Genomic DNA, 22,448 nt, shown 5'->3' on the forward strand with positions numbered 1-22,448 from the left:
CCATGAGGGGATTACTGTCAAACACTAACCCCAGGTAACAGCCAAACCACACTCTGCATCACACCAAGGTCCCCTCGACAGATGCAGAAGCCAAGTTACAGCTTATTCAAGCCCACCCAGCAAGCAGGCAGCTTCGCTGGGATTTGACTCTGCAGGCGTGCAGAGCTGGGAGCTAGCTGCTGCTCATTCCAGCAGTCTCTAATGCCAAAAAGATCGCTCCAGAGAGGCAGAGGGTATTCCAGCCCCATGTCAAGTACACTGAAGCAGGAAATTAAGTTCTTTCCAGAGGACAACTCCAGCACATACCGTATCTGAAGAAGCCTGCATGTCCCTTTTGCTGCAGGCTGAGCCACAGTAGGGACAGTCTGGCTCTTACTGAGCCACAGTAGGGACAGTCTGGCTCTTACCTTGAAGATACTGAATAGTCCCACGGATTTCTTGAAGACATCAGACCTAACAAAGTCTTCCAGCTTGGCGAGGGTTTCCTCCAGGTGATTTATGGCACATATCCCAAAGCAGGAAGCAAGTCCCTGGAGGAAGTGAAGAGAATACATTAGCAGAAAGCTATTAATTCACCAGTCCCAACTGACATTTTTAAAAAGCCTGTTTATTGGTTTAATTCCAGGCATCTGAACTGTGCCTAGCTAAGAGCAGTCCTGGCAGTCAGCGTTCACCTCTCCCAGACAGGGACATGCCTCCAGAGAACAGAGGACACACTAATGCCATCTGTGTCTGGACGGCCCGGCTGGGCCACAGCACCTGGAAACCTCATTGCTCAGGAGGAGCTTTTGCTGCTCAGGTCTTGTGCCGCGGGAGCTTTCGCTGCACACTCCCCAGCAGTCAGACTCGGCCCGCTCTCCAGGAGACAGGAGCACGGTCGAGTGCTCCAACTGGAGCCAAAAGCAAAGCAGGCTTAGCAGGTCCTGCCTTTCTGTTACAACCTCCAGGAGGTCTACCAAGCCAGGCTGAAACTCCATAAACAGTTTATTCAAGACAGCTCTTGACAGAGTTGCGTAAACTGGATCAAAGCCAGGCACCATTAGCTTGTGTTTGTACTGCACTTAAACGCAGCTATACACCAGAGTAACATTCAGCACTGGAGCATTTGAACAGTGCACAACAGCGCTGCGCGGGGCTGCGAGCAGGATCCAGTTCAGCTGAGAGCGTAAAGGGAAAGCAGGGAGTCAGGGAAGGTAGAGCAAGAGCCTGGCCAGGACTCCTGGGGAAGGGGTCAGCCCAGAGCAAAGGCAGAGCTGGCTGCAAGGGCTCTCCAGAGAAGTGCTAGTGTTGTGCACCTCCAGCTCAGTAGAAGAAAAACAAGTTCGGGACATCCTTAAGAGATAGCTAAACCCTCTTGCAATCCTGCAGGTCTAGTATCACATGCTGAGCAAGCTAATTTCCAGCCTAATCCTTGGCACGTGAGGCAGTCTCCCTTGTAGCCTCAACTCTGCTTTGCAACAGCAAGCTAGGTAGCACTGGGGCAGCCACATCCGCAGAGCTCAACCCAGACCTTGACTTCCAGGCAGCAAAGGAAGGTCTGAGCTGGCTGTGAAAGTGCTGCCAATCACCACCCACAAACAGATGACCAGAGCACTTGAGCCAGAGGTTGCACAAGGAGGGCAGGGTAGCACCGCTGACCACTCCAACGGTGACAGCAGCAAGTCTGTAGTGGCATGGTAGGCGTGAGGCTCCATAGAGCACAGCACAGGGAGGTGGTCAGAGATGTCACTGTGCTGCCTTGGTGCAGTCAAGAGCTGCTGGGACCAAAGCTGCCCTGGAGAAACTTCTCACTGCCTACAGATGTTCTGGAGAGCAGGGGGAGACACTGCCACACGAGAAAGAGCAACCCCAGAGTGACCTCGAGCCATTGGGCTGGAGCCTACAGGAGCAGGAAGAGCTGGGTCCCCTTCCCTGGAGACAGGGACAGGCCGTTCCTGGAGAAAGAGGATCCAGAGCAAGAGCTCCACCTGAGAGGTCCTGGCTGACCATGCCACTCTGCTTCAGAGACCTGAGCCAACACCACAGTGTGGAAGTGGGGAAGGTTTTGCAATTCAGCTGTGCTAATTTAACAGTTGGCTGTCAAGGAACAGTGCTGAACCCACCTGACCACACGGCAAGCCAGGGCAGGCAGCCAAGCCAACAGAAAACTCCGTTTTTTTTCCTGTGGCACTGGTTTAACTCCCCAAACCGGTAGAGCCACACGAGCTGCAGCTCAAGGGACACAGCAGGAGCCAAAGAGCCCCTTTCAGCCACAGCTTGCTGCCTGCTGTGCTGTCACGCATGCGCAGAGCCTGGCAGGCTCCCAGAGGACAGGACAGTGATGATAGCTCTGCCCACGAGATGGCACCCGGCAGTAATAGAGCCCGATGAGCCCCAAACTCATGCTGGGCCCAGGCACAGTGCTTCCACCTCAGAAACGGGCAGAGTCCCTCCTGGCACTGAAGGATTCCCCTGAGGGAGCAGCTCCATCTGCATGTGCACGACAGGGGAGCAGTGCTTCCCACCCCAGCCTAGGACTGCTCCTGCTTGAGACAGTGCCCCAAGGTGCTCCCATATCTCATCCGGCTTCAGGGCCCTCCCACCGCGAGACTGCGCTGCGAGCCACGCACTGGCTCTCCTTACATTCCAGCTCTGGGTCTGTTCATCCAGACACTGCAGACCTATTCTGCAACAAGCCAAGCTCCATGAGGCACAATCCTGGGCCAGGCACAGTAGCATAGAGAAAGGGAAGGTCAGCATGGCACGGCTGCTCTCCTGGTGTGTCAGGAGGTCCCTTGGGACATTTGGCACAACTCTTCCTCACCTCCCATTCTGCCTTCTCGTGGTATCTGGCTGTTTCAAGGAGCTCCTGAAGTTGCTTTTGCACAAGATCTTTGCTTATGCATGCCCCAAGCGTTGTTCCGATGCATTTATAGAGAAAGTTCTGGAAGAGCAAGAGAAGTGGTACATCCCTGTGAAACCAACACCCAGGTGAACACCAGAAGGCAGGCTCAGCTAGGTCCCATTTAGACCTCAGGCCTGCTTCAGGAAAGCAGCACATATGCTGTACAGCTCAAGCCCAAAGCTTGCTCCTCGCAGCACCCTGGAGGCCCATCCATGCCCCAGAGGGAAGGTGCAGGACAGAAGTCACACTGCAGAGCAGTGCTCTGTCCAAGGAAGAGCCGCTTCTGACAGCGGCTTTGAGCTCAGTCAGTAATTCAACAGCTCTGACTTGGAATAAGCCATTAACCCTGGAGAGGCACCAAGCCAACTCTGGTCACTAGAGACAGGAACAGGTATAATGAAACCCTTTTTCCCTGTGCAGAGAGAAACAAGAAAATCACTAGAGCAGAGTGAGAAACGAGTACAGATTTTCCAACACTGTCTCTAGAGCCTCTGGTGACCAGATAAGCCAAGCTCAGCCCTGCCTGCTCCTGCAGAGCACCAAGGCCTGCAGCAGCCACCGGCACGTGGAAGACCCCTTCTCTCCCAACCCACTGCAGCAAGGGTCTCCTTTGTCCTCCATCCTCTAGGACTGGGAACCCTACAGCCTTGCAGCCTGTCCCTGCACCGATGCAGTCAGAAACAAGGCCGTTTGGTTCCTCCTCATCTGCACCAGGTCTTTGCCCGGTTCAGATCACTTCTTGTTCAGCTGAACTACAGTCCTATTCGCAAGCCAGTGCGGTCCTTGGCCAAGCGCTGGCCTCGTGAGCGCTGCCAGCCTGTCGATTCCACCCCCCCACTCCCCTGCGGGATCACCTTCTCCAGCGCAAAGCCGTTGTAGTTGTTCAGCTGTTTGCACATCTCCATGCTGAACTGGCAAATCCAAGCGTTGTCAGACACAGCCATCAGCGTCTCCTGGAGGAACTGAAGGAGAAAGAACCATCATCTGAAGACATCCTAACAAATCTGCTTCTAGCTAAACGAGGAGTCTCAGTAAGGAGGCGTAAGAGCAACGGAATAAAGAAAAGATGGGGAGGGGATGGTATCTCTCTCCCCTTGGTGTTGTATGCAGCTTGTGTCAGACATACCTAGAGCTTGTCTGCACTGAGTGAACATGCAGCCCTCTGGATCACCAGAGGCTACCTGGCCCTTCAGACACCAGACTGTGCCCCACAGCAGATCTGCTCTCACCCACAGCCATTCCCCCACTCCAGAAACATGACTTTTTCCTCAGGGTCAGGTCTTTTCCAAGGCAACCTGTACCCAGATAACACAGCCATCTTCAGAGGAGAAAGACGAACCCTGCCCAGGTTTAATTGCTTCTCCATGTCCCATTTTAAGGTTCTCCAATTAAGCGGGGAGACACACCTGGGATTGGTGTTCTCTGACCCATCAGCAAGCCTGAAAGCTCCTTTTTAACTTTCCCTACAGGAACTACAAATTGCACTCCGCACTAACCTGCATCTTCATTTCTGAAGTGACAAGAACTGAAAACGTGACAGTGAGTGACAGTCTTTGACCTAACAGCCAGGGTGACTGAAGGCAAATACCTGCCTCTCTCCTGGACCAGCAAAGTCCAACCATGCACACACTGCTGCTGACCTGCATGCCCAGCCCTGACTAGCTCCAGCAGATGAGAGCACTGGAGTTGGTTTTAACTTGTCCTTTCATTGCCCATTAACTCCACAGGCACAGAAGCCCTTACCAGGAGTAGCTTCTCTTCCCATTCCTTCTGGCACAGGGACTTCTCTGTGTTCTCTAGAAGAAAGCACATTTTTACACCTGCTTCTCATCTTCACTGTACAACACGCAGCAGGGGCAGAACGGACTACGGGGCTGACAAGCCAAACCGACCGCTCTTCAAACACACCGCGTGCTGTGGGAAACCCATGGCAACATTTGTCCTGTGCTTAACAGGGCCCAACAACCCAAGGGATAAGGGGAGTCCCATTAGGAATGAGTGGCATCAGGGTAATTAAAGTCCCTACTAAAATGGGAAAGAGACTTTTTCAACACCTCCTTAGGGAGCTTCAGTGTACTGAGGGTCATGACCCCACACGTGGGCAGCATCCAAACCTCGTTGCTCTGATAGCAGCAAAGCAGCCCCCATACAACCACACTGGGATGGCCAGGGAGCTCTTGTCCCAGGGGAGCCCATTCCCCTGCACCCCAGGGTTGCCACCTTCCCACAAAGACAAACTGACAGCCTGTGTCCAGAACACTAGGGCTCTCCAGCCTCACATAGGCATAGCCAAGCATGTGCAGTCCGGTTTGGGCAAGGTGCTTCCAGTAAAGTCTCTCCTGAGCAGAAGCCTCTTCCTACCTTCGATGTACTCCACTAAGGGAGGAACCTTCTTGCTCCAAAGTTGGTCGAGTGCAGGGTGGATACTATAGTGCAATACATTCAACAGGCGCAGGGCAGCTGTCCCCCGGCAGTCTCCTACATACGGCTGTGAAGATACAACCTGAAGATTTGGGGATGGAAGAGAAAGGTATCAGTGCAAAGAATGTAACGTCCAGGTTGCGAGTCAGAACATGAAACAAAACACAGCAATTCAACACTGGAAAGTGACTGGTTTCTACATCTCAACAAAACAGTAGCTCTCTCCTTTTGCTCTGGTTGATAGCAGAAGCTGCCCCTTCTCTTACTCCTTTAGGGATGGGGGAGAGGTGGGAGTGCTTTCTTTGGATGTGCCAGTAACAAAAGAAGGCAAGAGCTCTGCCTCCAGGCCACTTACCAGCAGTCTTGTAGTTATAGCATAGGGTGAAGGAAGATTTGCTACAAACAGAAAGAAAAAAAGCATAAGACAGCATCTCTCTCTGACAGCCCATGGAGCAGACTAGCAGCTGCCTGGTTCCCAAGCTTCCACAACACCAGGTCCAGCTGGGGAGATGCCAGTACTAACCATTCAGGTCGTAACGGATAAGGGATGCGTTTTCTCCCTCCTCTTGCTTCTTCATTGCCAAATACATGAGGCTCTTGCAGAGGGGAGTCAAGGCATTGGTGAACTGTATCGGGGTCACAAACTCCAAGAGGTATGGCCACAGCACCTGCCGGGACAAGGAGAGCACCTGCATTTACTCACGCTGCCAGCACAGGGCAGCACAGCAGACGCCTGGCTGCGATACAACGATCCAGAGGGAGGGGAGCAGGGAGATGGCAGGTCAAAGGCACTTCTGACAGGGGCAAAGCGCTCAAATCCCTGTAGCTGCAGAGGAGAGCAGACGTGGCAGCCTGGCGTACGGCACATCACACGGGTGCCCTGGGGTGAGCACAGACTCCAGGCACGCTCTGTGCAGACAGAGGCTCCAGGCTCAGCACTGACCACCCCCAGGCACGGAGAAGCAGCCTGGAGACTCACGTTGCTCATCCTGTCGACAGTTGTGCTAAGGAGAAAGAGCGTATTGACGCTGATGCTCTGGACACTGTCACTAGTGAAGTCATCGGCATCTGGCAGCTGCTTTTTGGGCTGCTGGAAGAGAGGGAAAGCACAGGTCAGCAAGGATGCTGCAGGCAGCCAAAGGCAGCCCAGAAGAGCTCAGCAAATGTGTTTCTCCAGCCATCGAGACAGCATGCTTGGCAAACAGCACGCCACAAGGATAAGGAACAGGCAGAACCACCTGGGCCAGAAACCTTCTCATTCAGGGCCTGCCTCCAGCACGGTTCTCCAGCCCCCTGCACTCAGAGGGTCTATGCAGCTCCTGCAGCCCAACTGATCACCCTTCTCCTGCTTGTAAGGGGAAAGGTATGATCTGAACACATGGATGGTTTTAGCCATGCCTGTGTCTCTGCAGGCCCAGCTAGACATACAGGGCTTGGCTTCAAGCCAACCAAGTGCTCACAGAAGGGAGCTACCCATATTGAGTGGGTACCGGCCTGCACCCCAGCTAGCCACCCGTGGGGTCAGGGAGCTGGCAAGAGCCAGAGATTGCACCTAGCACAGCCCTGCCACTCCAGCCAGCTTCCTCAGGAATCAGCTGGAGACAGAGACAAAGGGACAGCTGCCCCGACTGCTTCTGCACCGCTCCAGCGGGGAGCCTCTGCCCCTCTTTGCTCCGGAGGCAAGGACCCTGACGAGCCATCAAGGGAAGGAAGGGGAAGAAGCTATGGTGCTGCTGTGCAATGGGGAGCACTAGAGAGCTGGGATAATGGGGGTGGGAAGACAGACATGTTAAGGGCCCGAAGTGGGCAGAGAAGTGGGAGCATTTGTTCCAGCTACTCTGGTCCCACTGGGCCCTGCGGAGGGCTCGGGGTCAAGCATGCAGCACAGCCAGGCCAAAGGGCCGAGATGAAGCGAAGCATGTAGGTGCTGCAGCCTGCCCGCTGCACCTCTAAGGACAGCAGCAGCCCACAGCCAGATCGCAGAGCTCTGCGAGCTGGGCTGCAAGTCCAGAGACCTGGAGTCCGTCGCTGCCTCCACCACGGATCTGCCCACGCCGGTGCTGCAGGGAGCTCGATACATGGGTGCAGTTACAAGCATGGGCTTGCCACGCTACAGTGGGAGACTTGCCTAGTCCCTCCAGGGTACCTTTCTTTAGGAGTTTTATCCCACCTAGATGTGCTTTCTAAAAAGAGAAAGCGAGTTACTTCACCACTAGGCTCAAGGACAGCATGCCAGCAGGTCGGACCACTAAGAGCAAGAGCTGGAGAACCAGCCCTCACCGAAGCACTGTGCGTCAATCTGGAGACGAGAGCGCGATAGGTCTCCCACACCTCACAGGAGTCTTACCGCATCCGCGGGGAGCGCGCACTGGCGGATAAGGTATTCCAACATCATCTCGCCCCCGGCCTGCTCCAAGTAGCCGTGGTGAGCCATGGCGCTGATCACCTGCACCATAGCCCGCTTCACCTGCGAGGAAAGTGGTAGGCTGAGCATCAGTGCCAGCACTGAGGGGAGAAGCCAGGACCAGAGGAGCTTTCTGTCTGCTGCAGGAGCACCCTTGTCACAGCTGCCCTTCGCTCCTTTCTCCTTGGAAGAGGGGAATTCTATTACAGGTCCTACACACACCTAGACCTGGGGCTCTGCCAGCAGTAGTCAGGCACCCCCAGGACAGTGGGCTCAGCCACCCGCCTGCTCCCTTCTCCCAGGGCTGTCCAAAGGGGGATCTGACACCAGCCCAAGGCTGCACCACTAACCACACATGGCTAGTCCGGCAAAACAACCCTTGCGTTTTGCAAGCAGGACGTACCCTGTGCCTGCGAGCTGAGTCACCAGCAGCATTGCGGTCCAGCCAGAGTTACAGCTTGTGTTTACACTCGGCACTTCAGGCAGGGCTATGCTTCACAGCAGCAACGTTCCCTGCCAAAAAGGCCATCTACCTTGGGCATGCTCTATGTGACTTGTTTTCTCTGTCTCAGCCCTGTGTTAATGCAGCAGCATGCTCCCTGTTTAGTGGGGGATATCTTTGGGGCACGTTGTGGGCATTGCCAGAGCTCCAGACAGGAGGCAGAGCTGCAGCAGGAGGCTCAGGACAGCCATGCTGACAGACCCAGAGCACGTGCAGGCGGCAGGGGCAGGGTTGTGCCAGGCCCTGGACATAAACCCCAACTGCCCTGAAGCACCCAGCAGAAGGGCAGAATCTCTATTTACCTTATTGCTGCTGTCTTGCAGAGGAAGCTTCATAGATGCAAGAATAAAGGGCTTTTTAATCTCCATTTGAGAGGCTGAAAAAGAAGAAAGGCTCTGAAGCTCAGTGAAGCTCCAGCACTGACGAGGACACACCAGCTGCTCCTGAAGCATCCCCCCTTCCCCAACAGGGATGGATTTGTCCTTCGCCTCCCTGCAGCTGGCTGGACAGCCAGAGAACGGTTTCCTCCTCCCCGACCTGCAGTCGAGGACAGATTCATCTTCTTCCCCCGTCACAGCTCTTCACTACCTGCGTAGTGGCAGTAAAGCCAGTTTAGGCGCAGCCAGCCTGCAAGGATCTAGCAACACTTTAAATTTGCTACTGGGAGCCAGCTAGGGCCCATTAAGGGGCACAAGAAAGGAAGGAGCATCCTTCTTTCTTGAGATCCCTGTCCAGGACCCCAGCCTGCCACATCGCCACAGCAGCCTCAGTACTCACAGGCACTGTTGATGATCTGCCTCATGATGAGGAGCGTCCCCACGCGGGTCCTCTCGTTGCTGCTCTCCAGCTTCGGGAGCAGGAAGGCCAGCACGCGGTCAGGGAACGAACAAGCTGCAAAGAGGCCAAACCCGCCGTTACAGACGTGCTTCGCTCCAGGGGCGACAACAGGCCGGTCGCAGGCAGCAGTGCCTTACGTGCTGCCTCAAGATTTAGGAGGCTCCGCGCCTCCTGCGAGGAGGACGTGTTCTGCCCCACATATCCCAACGCACAACCACAGGCTGCATGCCGCTACACGGGGCAGGGCTTTGCCTGCTACACCAGACAGCACGCGGTTCAGAAAGCACCGCTATTCCTCTCCTGGCTGACTGCAGCAGGCAGTTTTCCACAGAAGCAGTCCGCTGCAACGCCACTCCTCAACACAGACCTTAACTGGCCCATCCCATTCCTCACAAGCACTGCTACTTTAACCTTTCCTGGGCACTTTCAGTGTATTTCCTCTGCTCTCCAGGGAGGTGATGGAGTTTAAAATATACCTTTCAACAAGTACTGCCCCAGCTGTCAAAATATTTTGACAGTTAAAAATAAAAGTCAGCTTATGGATGCTGAAACTGGAGCAACACTCATGGGCGTTCAAGAAACATCTTGGTGGAAGGTGGCTGGTTCAGAGACGAGGCAGCCTGGAGACTGCTCAGGCAAAGGGAGTAGCAGCTCAAACAACTCAGCTGCAAGTTTCCCATGCACGAACGCTAGCAGTAAAGGGACATTACCCAACCGTGACTCAGCAGCAGCTTGTCACACTGCTGCTCTTTTCGTGGCAGTTGCACACACTTCTGTTCATGCCACAGGCAGTCTGCAAGGAGGGATATTTTGGAGAGCTGGGGAGGCCGGGCTCCAGCTGCAGAGCTCCCTGTACAGGCTGGGAACGTGCAAGCTATCAGCCAGGCCACGTCTCCCACTATATCCAGCCTAAACAAAGCTGCCACGAGGGACCCAGCTCTGCTCTGAAGGTTTGCAGTAACTCAGTATAACAATCCATAGAATACAGCAGCAGGGAGTACAAAGGGGTACTCATACAGCAGCAGGGTACGTTCAAAGTCAAGCTACATCTACTGCACCTTGTAAAGGCTCTGACCAACAAGTTTGAATGCTGCAGTACCTAGTTTTTGAAGAGAAGTCAAAGTAGCCTGACGTAGCTTAAAAAGCTCTGAAGAAACCTTTGTTAACTGAACTGGGCACCTTTGGAAAGGCCCTCCTATAAAAGCACGGTCAGGCCTGAGTTAGTGGGAACTTGGAGAGGGTCCAGCTGGCCCCATGCTCCACCTCACAAGAGCTGCAGGGAATGATGCTCTTACTGGATACAGGTTAGAGTCAGGATGGAAACCATCACCCTTCCCTCCCTGCCATCTCCCCACATGGCTGGCGGATGTCCTACATCATCCCCCAACACCAGTTCAGGCAAGGGGGTACAAAACCCTCCATTCACCACTCAGAACTGCTGGAAGGCTACAGGTTGCCCAGAGAGGTTGCAGAGTCTCCATCCTTGGAGACTCCAATTCAAAAGCTGTCTGGACAGGGTCCTGGGCAACGTGCCCTAGATGACCCTGCTTGAGCGAGGTGGTTGGACTAGATGATCTGGAAGAAGTCGTCGATGAGGCCTTCTATAGACAGCTGGAAGTAGCCTCATGGTCACAGGCCCTGGTTCTCATGGGAGACTCAGGATGCCTCCAGCAGGTGCATACAGCCAGGGGAGATAGCATGGAACATGGCTACAGAGGATCCTCTTGCACCTCTCCTGGGGAGCTTGCATGCTTGACTGGCTCTCTGAAATGCCTGTGTACCAATGCACGCAGCATGGGGAATAAACAGGAAGAGTTAGAGATCTGCATGCGGTCACAGGGCCATGATCTCATTGCAGTGACAGAGACATGGTGGGATAGTTCACACGACTGGAATGCTGTCATGGATGGCTATGTGCTTTTGAGGAAAGACAGGCCAGGAAGGTGAGGTGGAGGAGTTGCCCTTTATGTGAGGGAGCAACTAGAATGTATGGAGCTCTGCCTCGGGGTGGATGAAGAGCAAGTTGAGAGCCTATGGGTAAGGATTAAAGGGCAGGCTAACATGGGCGACACTGTTGTGGGGGTTTACTACAGGCCACCTGATCAGGAGGAAGTCGTCGATGAGGCCTTCTACCGACAGCTGGAAGTAGCCTCACGATCACAGGCCCTGGTTCTCATGGGAGACTTCAACCACCCTGACACCTGCTGGGAAGACAGCACAGCTAGGCACAAACAGTCCAGGAGGTTCCTGCAGAGCATGGATGATAATTTCTTGACCCAGGTGGTGGAGACGCCAACAAGGAGAGGTGCAATGCTAGACCTTGTACTAACAAACCAAGAAGGTCTAGTTGGAGAGGTGAAGGTTGGGGGCAGCCTTGGCTGCAGTGACCGTGAGATGGTGGAGTTCAGGATCCTACGAGGAGGGAGCAGGGCAATGAGTAGGATCGCAACCCTGGACTTCAGGAGAGCTGACTTTGGCCTCTTCAGGGACCTACTTAGGGGAATCTCATGGGACACGGCCCTAGAAGGAAGAGGGGTCCAAGAAAGCTGGTTCATATTCAAGCGTCACCTCCTCCAGGCTCAAGATCGGTGCATCCCCCTGAGTAAGAAGTCGAGCAAAGCAGGCAGGAGACCTGCATGGATGAGCAAGGAACTCCTGGCAAAACTCCAACAGAAGAAGGAAGTCTACAGAACGTGGCAAAGGGGACAGGCCATAGGGACGTTGTCAGAGTGTGCAGGGATGTGACAAGGAAGGCTAAGGCCCAGTTGGAATAAAACCTGGCAAGGGATGTCAAGGACAACAAGAAGGGCTGCTTCAAATACATCCATAGCAAAAGGAAGACTAGGGAAAATGCGGGCCCGCTGCTGAATGGGGCGGGTGCCCTGGTAAGGAAGGATACAGAGAAGGCAGAGTTATTGAATGCTGCCTTTGCTTCAGTCTTCACTGCTCAGGCCAGCCCTCAGGAATTCCAAACCCTGGGGACAAGAGAGGAAGTCTGGAGAAAGGAAGACTCTCCCTTGGTGGAGGAGGATCGGGTTAGAGCTCTTTTGTCCAAACTTGACACCCACAAATCCATGGGCCCTGATGGGATGCACCCACGAGTGCTGAGGCAGATGTTATTGCTAGGCCACTCTCCATCATCCTGGAAAGGTCCTGGAGAACAGGGGAGGTGCCTGAGCACTGGAAGAAAGCCAGTGTCACCCCAGTCTTCCAAAAGGGCAAGAAGGAGGAGCCCGGAAACTACCGGCCTGTCTGCCTCACCTCCATCCCTGGAAAGGTGATGGAACAGCTCCTCCTGGAGGTCAGCACTAAGCATCTGGAGGACAAGAAGGTGATCAGGAGTAGTCAGCACGGAGGCACCAAAGGGAAATCATGCTTGACCAATCGGATAGCCTTCTCTGAGGGAAGGACTGCCTGGCTAGAGGAGGGCAGAGCAGTGCATGTTGTCTGCCTGGATTTCAGCAAGGCTTCGGACACTGTCTCCCATCACATCTTCCTAGGTAAACTCAGGAAGTGTGGGCTAGACGAGTGGACAGTGAGGTGGATTGAGGACTGGCTGGACAGCAGAGCTCAGAGGGTTGTGGTCAGTGGCGCAGAGTGGAGTTGGAGGCCTGGAGCTAGCGGTGTCCCCCAGGGGGCAGTCCTGGCTCCAGTCTTGTTCAATGTATTCATCCATGACCTGGAGGAAGGCCCAGAGTGCACTCTCAGCAAGTTGGCTGAGGATACTGAACTGGGGGGAGTGGCTGACACACCAGAAGGCTGTGCTGCCATTCAGAAGGACCTCCACAGGCTGGAGAGTGGGGCTGAGAGGAACCTCCTGAAGTTCACCAGAGGCAAGTGCAGGGTCCTGCACCGAGGGAGGAAGAACCCCAGGCCCCAGGACAGGCTGGGGGGTTGACCTGCTGGAGAGTAGCTCTGCAAAGAAGGACCTGGGAGTCCTGGTGGACAAGTGAAGCATGAGCCAGCAATGTGCCCTTGTGGCCAAGAAGGCCAATGGGATCCTGGGGTGCGTTAGGCAGAGTGGTGCCAGCAGGTGCAGGGAGGTGATCCTCGCCCTCTCCTCAGCCCTGGGGAGACCTCACCTGCAGTACTGTGCCCAATTCTGGGCTCCCCACGACAAGAGAGACATGGCGCTGCTGGAGAGAGTCCAGTGGAGGGCTACTAAAAATGGTGCGGGGACTGGAGCATCTCTCCTATGAGGAAAGGCTGAGAGAGCTGGGACTGTTCAGGCTGGAGAAGAGAAGGCTCAGGGGGGATCTGATCCATGTGCACAAGTATCTGAAGGGAGGGTGTCGAGAGCATGGGGCCAGCCTCTTCTCCGTGGTGCCCAGCGATAGGATGAGAGTCAACAGGCACAAACTGAAACACAGCCAGTTCCATCCGAACAGGAAGAAAAACTTCTTGACTGTGAGGGTGCCTGAGCACTGGGACAGGTTGCCCAGAGAAGTTGTGGAGTCTCCTTCCCTGCAGATATTCAAAACCCACCCGGACGTGATCCTGGGCAATGTGCTCTAGGTGACCCTGCTTGAGCAGGGGAATGGACTAGATGATCTCCAGAGGTCCCTGCCAACCTCAACCGTTCTGTGATTTTGAGAGAGGACCATGAAACTACCAGGAAAATACCAGCCCCCACACAACACACCCACACTTATGGGGTTTAATCTGCGTGTGTAAGGAGCTCTGGGACAGCTGTGCCACTTCGGCCCTTACCGAGGACAGTGAAGCATCGAAGAACCTCTGTGTGGTTTTTAACAGTCAGGGGGATAGATGGATCCGCAGGAGCACAGATCTGTTGGAGAAACACGTGGTCAGTGAGTCCATAGCAGGCTGCACACTCAGCTCCCTGCACTGGTCCTGTCTCACAAGTGCAAAGGCAGATCCGCACTCAGCACAAGCAACATGCCACAGCTGGGGGTGGACAGAGCTCAGGGCTGCCGGGTGCAACAATGTCCCGCAGCACAGGAGCGCACAGCAGTGCTTTCCACGTGCAGCTCCCTGCCGAGCAGCCGGCCTCCAGCCAGTGGCTGAGCACAACATCTGCATGTGCTCAGACCAGCAGGTTAAGTCACGCCGGGGGTACCTGGGAATTAGAAGCCTGTTCAGGAGCTGCTGGCCCCCAGTACCAGCTCCAATGGCTCTGGCCTCTGTTATTTAGATGTATGACACCAGCCAGCCAGGACCAGCTGGCCAACTCCTTTGGAGCTCCTCTTTCAAGATGAGTCAACCCTTCCAGGTGCTAGGAAGATAATTCAGGTTCCCAATTCAATTAAAACTAAGAGCTGCACACACAACATTGCAGCAAGGACAACGCACATCTGCGTACTCCAGTCTGCCAAAACGACACTTCAGCTTGCAAATGAGCCAGAGCTGCTTTGCTAATCAGTCACATCCTAGAGCCCTAGACTCACAGAGCTAACCTATACTACACAGATGCAGCCTGCCTGTCAAAACTAGTTATCAACAAGTAGTTTCTACAAATGGCACCATTACTGTATTTGATTGTTATAGATCATTTGACCAACACGTGTGTGTTAAGGACAACATCTCTCTTCTAGACACTTCCAAGACAAAGACTTTAAACTACTAAAAACTGTTCATGATTGAGCATGATTTAAGAGTTTAGTAATACAATAGATCTCAAATCCCTGCAGCAGAAGAGCACATGCAAGGAGTCCAGCCTTGGCAGCCAGAGATCAGGTACCCATTTGCCACTACACAGTCAATGCCCCCCGACCAGTCAATGTCCTGGCCTACTCTTTAAAAAAGAGAAGTCCACAGATTTTGATTTTTTTTGTTTGTTTTCTCCAAGTTTCTCCATATCTGTGTGGCCAGAGCTGCTCTCACTTCCAAGAAACTTGGCCACTCACGTGACTCCTTCAACACAGCATATAACCAAATCTTGAGTTGGCAAGGACACTGGTGAGAAGAACCTTCTCGGAGCAGAAGCAGAGCCTCTGAGGGGCTCTGCCCACGCTTGCTGTGCAGTGCAGCCACCTGACACACGCAAGGCTGCAACTGAGGCAAGAGCATGCCAGGAAGCAGGATCCCCTCTCTGCTTCCAGTGTGCTGGGGAACTCCCAGAAACACGAGGAAAAGGGAACAGGAGACCTCAAGTTGGTGCTGATCGTGGTTGGTGATCCATTTGGGGATCATCCCCAGGAGGAGTCAGGAGCAGTAGCTGGTGCTCTCAGGGGTTCGCTGCTAGGGTAGGAGATGCTGGCTGCCCCTCAAACAGTCGGAGAAAGCTGTTCTGGGACTAGCAGTATTCTCCACGGAGCCCAGCACCAGGGTATGTTCAAACCAGAACACCAGCCCTCCCACACTGTCTCCCATCACAGGAGCTTCCCTGTAGGAGGAGCGAGCCCCACTGGTGATCGATGCCACGGGCTGACACCACGGGAGTCCTTGTCTAAGGTTCTTCCTCGCGGCTCAGACGAGAGGGTTTCTGCACCACATGCTGCTACTCTGCGTGGCTGCTTCATCACAATAGCCTGAACTGGTTTTAAGTAAGTCCCTGGACCAGGTCATGCAGGACAGAGCTCTAAAGGCTCAGAACAGAAAGAGCCGAGCAAGCTGCGTGTCCCACTCTCGGGGTGACTCAAGAGAAGCCCCGAGCAGTCCAAGCTTATAGCAAACTCTAGTGCTACAGCCCCCAAGAAACTGCAGCTTCCCTGCCCTCTGACCAGAGCCACTCACCCCCAAGCCCTTTACCTGGGGGTGCAGGGTGCCCAGCAAGGAGTCCAGCTGCATGTCAAGGCTGCGGCTGCCAATGTTGACAGAAGCTTCCAGGATCTGGCAGAGACTCTGCTCGGCAAGAGGTCACTTTGCAGTTAACATCAGAAAAGGACTCAGGACTCCAAAGGAGGACAGAGGACTGGGATACACGTGCCAGGTCAGCATATGCCAGCCCATGGGGAAAGGGCTGCAGGTGACAGCAGTGATCACAAACCCACCATGACTACAGCTAGCAGCAGGGCAACACAGCTGGAAGCTCCCAGAAGCTGCCACTACCTCTACCTCTGAGATCAAGATACTTGCATGAGACCAGCTGCTATTTCCATGAGGCAGCAGCCAGCAGAGGCATGTTGGCAGGCTGCGTGCAGACCAAGCCACAGCTGGGTGCACAGGTGAGAACCGAGTGCCAACCATAGTACCAGGACGTGGCACGGCTCAGAGAGACAGCAGAGATGGCAGTAGCCCATGTGTCACATGGTTGTCCCTAATAACCTGACTGATTATTAGGGACAACCATGCGACACGGGCTCGACAGCAAAATGGATCATGACACAGGGAGGAGTCTTACAAAAGGGAGAGAGGTTGTGGAGTCTCCATCCTTGGTTAAGGCAACTGCAGCCCAGTCTAACTTGGCAGAGGCACTGTGGGAGCTGCGTAGCACCATTGGTAAGGTAAGGGCTAAGATGCTTCTGCTGCTGCCACTTTCCCTCGCAGCCATACACAGTGCTCGAGGACCAGCAGAGCCACTACTCAGCAGTCCCTCTGCATTCATGGAAAGCCATCCACGCTCCCAAGCAATGCTCCAACCTGCTGCCAGTGGGAGAGACCGCAGCATGCCAGGCTGACATGGGACGGTGCTGCAGTACATCCCTATTCAGGGGAAGGGAGCCGGGCCTTAGAGTGACAAGGGGCAAACCAAGCAGGTCAGCCTGGTCTCCACTGGGTTTGCCCAGCAAGCGAAGAAGGCAGGAGAGAGCAGAGCTCCTCAGGGGTCTGATGCACTACGCACCCCATGCTCCCAGCAAGGTTCCCACTGAACAGGGTCAGGGATGGGTCCTCAGCCAGTGACACTGGCACGCAGAGCCACTTACCTTGGATATGTAGAAGGCCTCCGCATGCTTCTTGTAGAGGGCAAGAATGCCTGGGATCAGCTTAGGGAGCTGCTCCTCAAGCTTTTCACTGGGCACCAAGTAACTCATAGGTCCAATGGCCTCCACCACCGCCAGCCTCAGCTGCAGGGAGAGATCACGCCCTGCATTAGTTTGGCCTCAATCCTGAGCCACAGGCCTGCATTACCACTGCTCCACTACCACAGAGCTGCTGTCCCTTGTGCTTTTAAGAGCCACTGAACAGCAGTTAGGGAAGCCATTCCCCCTGCCTTGCCAGCCTACGTGCAAGGGGTGCTCAGCAGAGAAGGGGGAGGCCTGAAGACATCCATTAGTAGCAGGACAGGGCCCATCCAGCCATCTTCTGAGCACAGCATGAGCCCAGTCTCTCCCCCGAAAGAACAGTGAAAACACCCCTCAGTCACTTATTCTACTTCCCAGCCTGGAGACAGCATCTTAACACCAGCCCAGCACAGGGGTGATCTACCCGCTCTGCATGCCTTGCGTATGGGCGAGAGGACGGGGAAATCAAGCAGAGCTGCAGGCTGCAAGGAGAAAAGCATCAGGCCTTAGGCTAGAGGCAGGGGCTCATTTTTCTAGGAGCCGCATCCTTACTATAGGGACATAGCTGAGAAGCAGCAAGACGGACGGCAGATTAACAGTCCCCAGGCTAGCATCAGGCAAGCACGCCTGTACATAACTTCCAGGGCCATCCCACCATACCATCAGCCCTCACAGGCACCACATCTATCTGCACCTTAGCTTCCCGGTGCTGCAGCCAGCTGTTGAAGAGCACTTCGTATGCACTGAAAATCTCATTTGAGAAGGTGTCCTTCCTGACCGTGGGGTCTGGGGCCTTGTCCAAGTTCGCCAAGTATTCCTGGATGCTCTCACTGAAGTGCTGCAGAGCTGTAAGACAGATTCGCTTATTTAGACTCTCCACGCATACAAAGCGGTGTTTGTTTTAGCCCTACAGAAAGCAGATGGTTGAAGTGCTGTTTTACTGGGCAGCATCTCAAGGGATAGCATATGCACCAGGACTCTTTCTGGCAAGCTTCAGACACCTCCCGAGAGAGATCCTGGCTATGAGGGATACTGGCAGAGAGCCATGCAATAGACATCACGCTGCTTGTCTGCTTCCTGGTCCAGGACGGATGCAACACCTCCAGAGACCCAACTCCATTTAGCCATCAGGAGTCTGTATGTGCCACACAGGTATTCCTATACGTTTGTTAGCTAGGCCAGCCAAGTATAACAGCCACTTAGTCCCATGCAAGTCAGCACAGGTCCTCATCTCAGCTGTTCCGGTCCCTGGGCCAGCAAGTGTTGCATGTGAACTGGTATTATTTTTCCTCTTGCAACTTAGAGCAGCAACTAGAGCATGTTTGTGTAGAGTCATGCTTCCTGGCTCAAACATAAGACTCATTAAAACTACTGAAAGGGGATATCTAGCTTCCGTCTTCCCCCTTGAGGAAGCTTTGGTCGTGGCTTTACGCAGTTCCCAACTGGTCAAGTTCACCTCACACCAGGAAACGGGTCCCAGCCAGCAGCACCCAAGGGTTGGACTTACTCCCCTAGTTTTACTTTAGGAGTTACCTGGCAGCTGGGGGCATCGAATGGGACATCAATGAGAATGCAATAGGGTTCCCAGACTCAGGACCTCTTGCACTGGGCTTTGCTCTAGCTATTGCAGCAGGAACCTCTCTGAGCTGAGCTTTGTGCTGCTGCTGCGCGTACATGCGGCCAGCCTGCTGCAGCAGGCACACAGCCAGTGCTCCAGACAGGTTTGTCCACATAGACCTTTACAAACTGCTCAGAGGCACAGCCTTGTGCCCCTCCTGAGAAGCACCGCTCAACGGCAAGCCCTGCCTTGCCACATCGGTTTAGCGTGGTGCCCTGCAGCACGTTGGACCTGCTCGAGCAGCTCCTTCTCCAGAGCCAGGCAGTCTGCAGTGCCAGGTCCTGGGATTCCCCCGCGCTGGGGGTAGGTGCATGGACCCTTTCCACATGCTACCTGTGGATCAAGGGTGGCCTCGCAAGTTCTGTTTGCTTGTGCCGTCCCTAGCCAGAAAAGGGCCCCCAATGGCTGGGAATTATTTCCCTCCTAGTTCACACTGAGCCGCCAGGTGCCGAGAAGCTCTGGCACAAACAGAAATAACTCTTGTGAGCTGGACACCTCTGTCCTGGAAGCATTTCCCTTCCTTAATCCCCATAATACACAGCTAGTCTCTTTTAGCTTAGCTACTCTTCACCGCCAGCATTGGAGCGAGGTAAGTGGCCCGAGTTCGCTGAGGTAGCGATCTGCTACCTACCACAAAACACGAGTTTTGCAGACGCAGCTGCCAAGGTCAATGTGTTACCAACCTTGTGCAGAGACTACGCACCACATCTCGCCTGGGCATCTTGCCCAGACTTGCCTCTGCAAGCCAGGAGCCTCTCCCCAACCATCACGCTCGTTTTGGGGTTCCCTAGTCACCACCTCCAAGCAACGCTAAAACGGCTAGCAGCACCGCTCTCGTGGTCTGTCCCTGCCCCAAACAACCCCACGCTAGAGTTTCCTCCTCCCCTCAAGCCAAGTCAAGCACATGCAGGGTCTGTCCTAAAGACCAGCAATTCAGGCAGCAGCTCCCCGACTCCAGCCAGAGAAAGGGCGTTTTGGAGGTCAGTCTGAATATCTGAGCAGGGCTAGCACCCCAGCTCCCCAGAGGCTGACAGCAGGACCAGAGGCTCACGAGAAGCAGGAGGTGGCCCCTGCCAGCGTCGTGATGGGCTGCTGAGCATCCAGAGCAAGTAGTGCACGGAGAGGTGCCAAGGCAGGCAGGAGAGCAGAGGGACGAGCGCCAGCAGCTTGGCCCCTGCTCTGCTCCGCAGGGGAGCTCATCCTGCCACCCCCAATCTCTGCACTGAGACCTCATCCCACCCCCGGGCCACCCCTCCCTGGAGAGGGTGAGCCGCTGCCCCACGCCACCCCTGCAGGACCCAGCCGTCCCTCCCAGCATAGCCGGGACACAGCAGCGCTGGCCAGGGAAGGGGAAGTGCACCCAGCTCCTGCCGGAAAAGAGCTGAGCATGGGTCACTCCAACTCCTCTGTAGGGAGGGACTGCACAACTCACGTCCCGCATCTGTTAGTCATGAAATAACTCTGCTAAGGGGAGACCTTATGACTTCCTGGTACCGTGAGTAGGTATGAGGTTTCCCCTCTGTAAGCGTTACGAAAGAAGAGGGAAGACTAAAGCCACGGAGGAAACAGCCACATGTAAGAACTGACCAAGGAATAAAGCATTTTGGTGTGAGAAGAGCCCCGTACAGCCCAATTCAGACTCTGGAGCCCATGTTTTCAGTTGCATCCAAACTCTCACGCCCACGTGATCGCGCTGGCCGTATCTGAGGTCACAGGGACGGGAGAGCTCAACGCGATTTCCAGAGCCCCACATACCCTGAGGAGGCGAGCCGAGCCATCAGCATGCTCTGCGGCCAACGCTCGTGCTGCTCATAAGTTAAACGCACCCACGCTGGCTAAAGTTATTAACCTGACGAGAGGAGGAAGCAGGCTGCGGAAGGAGGAAGAGCAGAGCAGGGAGCTCCCGAGACAAGAGCCAGGGACGCGGCCCGTCTTGCAACACCGAGCGCTACGGCTCACATGGTGGGAGGAGGCATGCACAGCCCCCGCGGAAAGCCTCCATGCTCTGCTCTCGTCCACGGCAGATACTTGTTTTTAGCCCAGTAACATCAGAGATGCTGAGTCACTCACTCCTCACCCAGTGACCTCGTATCGAAGCCAGATTATTGTTGTCACATGCCTTCCCCCCTCCGCTCCCCAGATAGGGGCATCCAAGGAATAAGTACCACTGGCAGCTGGTCTGCCTGGCAGGAGGGATTATTGTCTTCGAGGCAAAGCCCTAGTCTTCCAGAACAGAAAATACCACCTAAGAGTCCTCCCTCAGCTTAAATGCAGGTGCATGATAGGATAACATTACATTCGCCTCTCCCCCCGCCGTGTTTTTTTTTTTTTTTTTTAAAGGCACTGGTCAGGAGACGCTTGCTCAGGGCAATCGTTGCTCCAGCCAGCGAGGTTTTGGAATGCACCGGGGAAGCTGGTTCCCTTCTCTGCAGCACCGTTGGCCAGAGCCTCTGCAGGCAGCGCCGCTTCCTGGCATTCTGGGAAAACAGCATCTTGCCAACGACCCCAGCACCGGCACTGCAAGGATCACATCTCCAAACTCCCTTCGCCACCTCCACATTCAGCCGCTGCTCCTGAGGCTGGCACGTCCCTGCCGCGCCACTGCAGGCTGGGCCACTCGGGACGCATGCAGCCATGTCAGAGGGGAGATCCATCAGGGAGTCCAGCAGGAGCAGCTGAGAAGGACAGACCACGGCCCAGGCAAGGGCTTTGGGGGACAGCACTAGACTGTTCCCGATGTGCACAGGGCTGTGTAGAGACATTCACTCCCCTTGTGCTCTCTAGCACAATCAATCCCACAAGTCCTGGCAGCATTTTTGAGAATTCACGTGTTCAAGGCTACAAGTTAAGAGGTCCCAAGTACTTTCCAAAAACAAACAAACTGACCGTGCCTCAGCACAGCAGCAGTTACGAGGATGTTATTACAGAAGGGCCCACATGATGATCCAGGACATTAAATTTCTCAGGACCAAATTGAGACGATAACAGGGAGTACATCAAAGCTTAATGAAGTGATTACCATATTACTTGAAACAACAGAGGAAAGAGCTACTGATACTGGAAGGCTGCTCAGGAAAAAGAGCCATCTGAAACTCAAAATTGAGTTTTACCTTTTGGAGACCCATCTGGACCGTGTTCCCTGCAGGATCCTTCTCATCAGTTCTTACCACATTTGAACAGAGGATCCTTTCTCTGCTGGGCCAGGCACCTTTGATAAACGTCTCAGACAAGAATAATACCAGGCTTCCTGCCGTGCTCTATCAAGATGCAGTCTGATATCCACGGTCACCCCCAGCCAGTCTAAACTGCCTGAGCTGCCAACACTAACAACCTTCATGGCTAAACCAGTGCAACAGTTTGCAAGAGTTTGGCTACGCTTAAACAACTCTTACACACTTTGCAAGGGAAAAGGCAGCGACAAGCTGGCAATCTAGACAACGTAGACTCTCCAACTTGATACCAAGTCGTCATCGCTGGATGAAGCGGCTTTTTAAGGAGGACGCTGCATATTCAGAGATTACCTGACCCTGGCTCTAGCCTTCTGAGAACAGGCATCCACAGATGCATTAAGCTTTAACTTTTCTTGCTATGAGCTAAATATAATAGAAGAGCTCTTAAGGCTGAGGCAGAGCTTCACTTCTAACAGTATAAAACTCTTACTGGACTGCAGCAGATTCCAAAAACGAGAGTTCAGACACTAAGTAAAGCTTCACTGTTTCTAGAAGAAACAGATTCTGCTGAGCTTAGTTGCACATTCATCCCTGCAGTTTACAGGGCTGTCTGGGAGGCTCCCACTGACCCCATTTATTCCTTGATGTAAAGCCACAGCAGCATCCCCAGACCCTGGACGTAAATGCCAGCACGAGACAAGGGCTACT

The 22,448-nt window shown here is 54.3% G+C and overlaps 1 protein-coding gene across 12 annotated transcripts in view; it reads right to left on the reverse strand.

The window, feature by feature from the left end:
• MROH1 (maestro heat like repeat family member 1) overlaps positions 1-22,448 on the reverse strand; it is a 65,370-nt gene that overhangs the window by 31,734 nt on the left and 11,188 nt on the right. For 6 of the 12 annotated variants that reach the window (XR_011139379.1, XM_068933602.1, XM_068933604.1 and 3 more), the window contains 16 exons: positions 17,647-17,798; positions 16,875-17,015; positions 15,760-15,852; positions 13,759-13,837; positions 8,989-9,102; positions 8,514-8,587; positions 7,653-7,772; positions 7,321-7,488; positions 6,285-6,395; positions 5,829-5,973; positions 5,661-5,701; positions 5,246-5,387; positions 4,628-4,680; positions 3,739-3,846; positions 2,804-2,923; positions 408-530 (listed from right to left, as the gene is read on the reverse strand). Coding sequence is in view for 11 of the 12 variants with exons in the window: in XM_068933602.1 (XP_068789703.1) it covers positions 408-530; positions 2,804-2,923; positions 3,739-3,846; positions 4,628-4,680; positions 5,246-5,387; positions 5,661-5,701; positions 5,829-5,973; positions 6,285-6,395; positions 7,321-7,488; positions 7,653-7,772; positions 8,514-8,587; positions 8,989-9,102; positions 13,759-13,837; positions 15,760-15,852; positions 16,875-17,015; positions 17,647-17,798 (1,784 nt within the window). In the remaining variant the exon portion in view is untranslated. The remainder of the gene's footprint in view (positions 1-407; positions 531-2,803; positions 2,924-3,738; positions 3,847-4,627; positions 4,681-5,245; positions 5,388-5,660; positions 5,702-5,828; positions 5,974-6,284; positions 6,396-7,320; positions 7,489-7,652; positions 7,773-8,513; positions 8,588-8,988; positions 9,103-13,758; positions 13,838-15,759; positions 15,853-16,874; positions 17,016-17,646; positions 17,799-22,448) is intronic. The other 6 variants (XM_068933611.1, XM_068933608.1, XM_068933607.1 and 3 more) reach the window with 2 other exon arrangements.

The sequence above is a fragment of the Struthio camelus genome, chromosome 2 (genome assembly GCF_040807025.1).
Source record: "Struthio camelus isolate bStrCam1 chromosome 2, bStrCam1.hap1, whole genome shotgun sequence".
Lineage (NCBI taxonomy): Eukaryota > Metazoa > Chordata > Aves > Struthioniformes > Struthionidae > Struthio > Struthio camelus.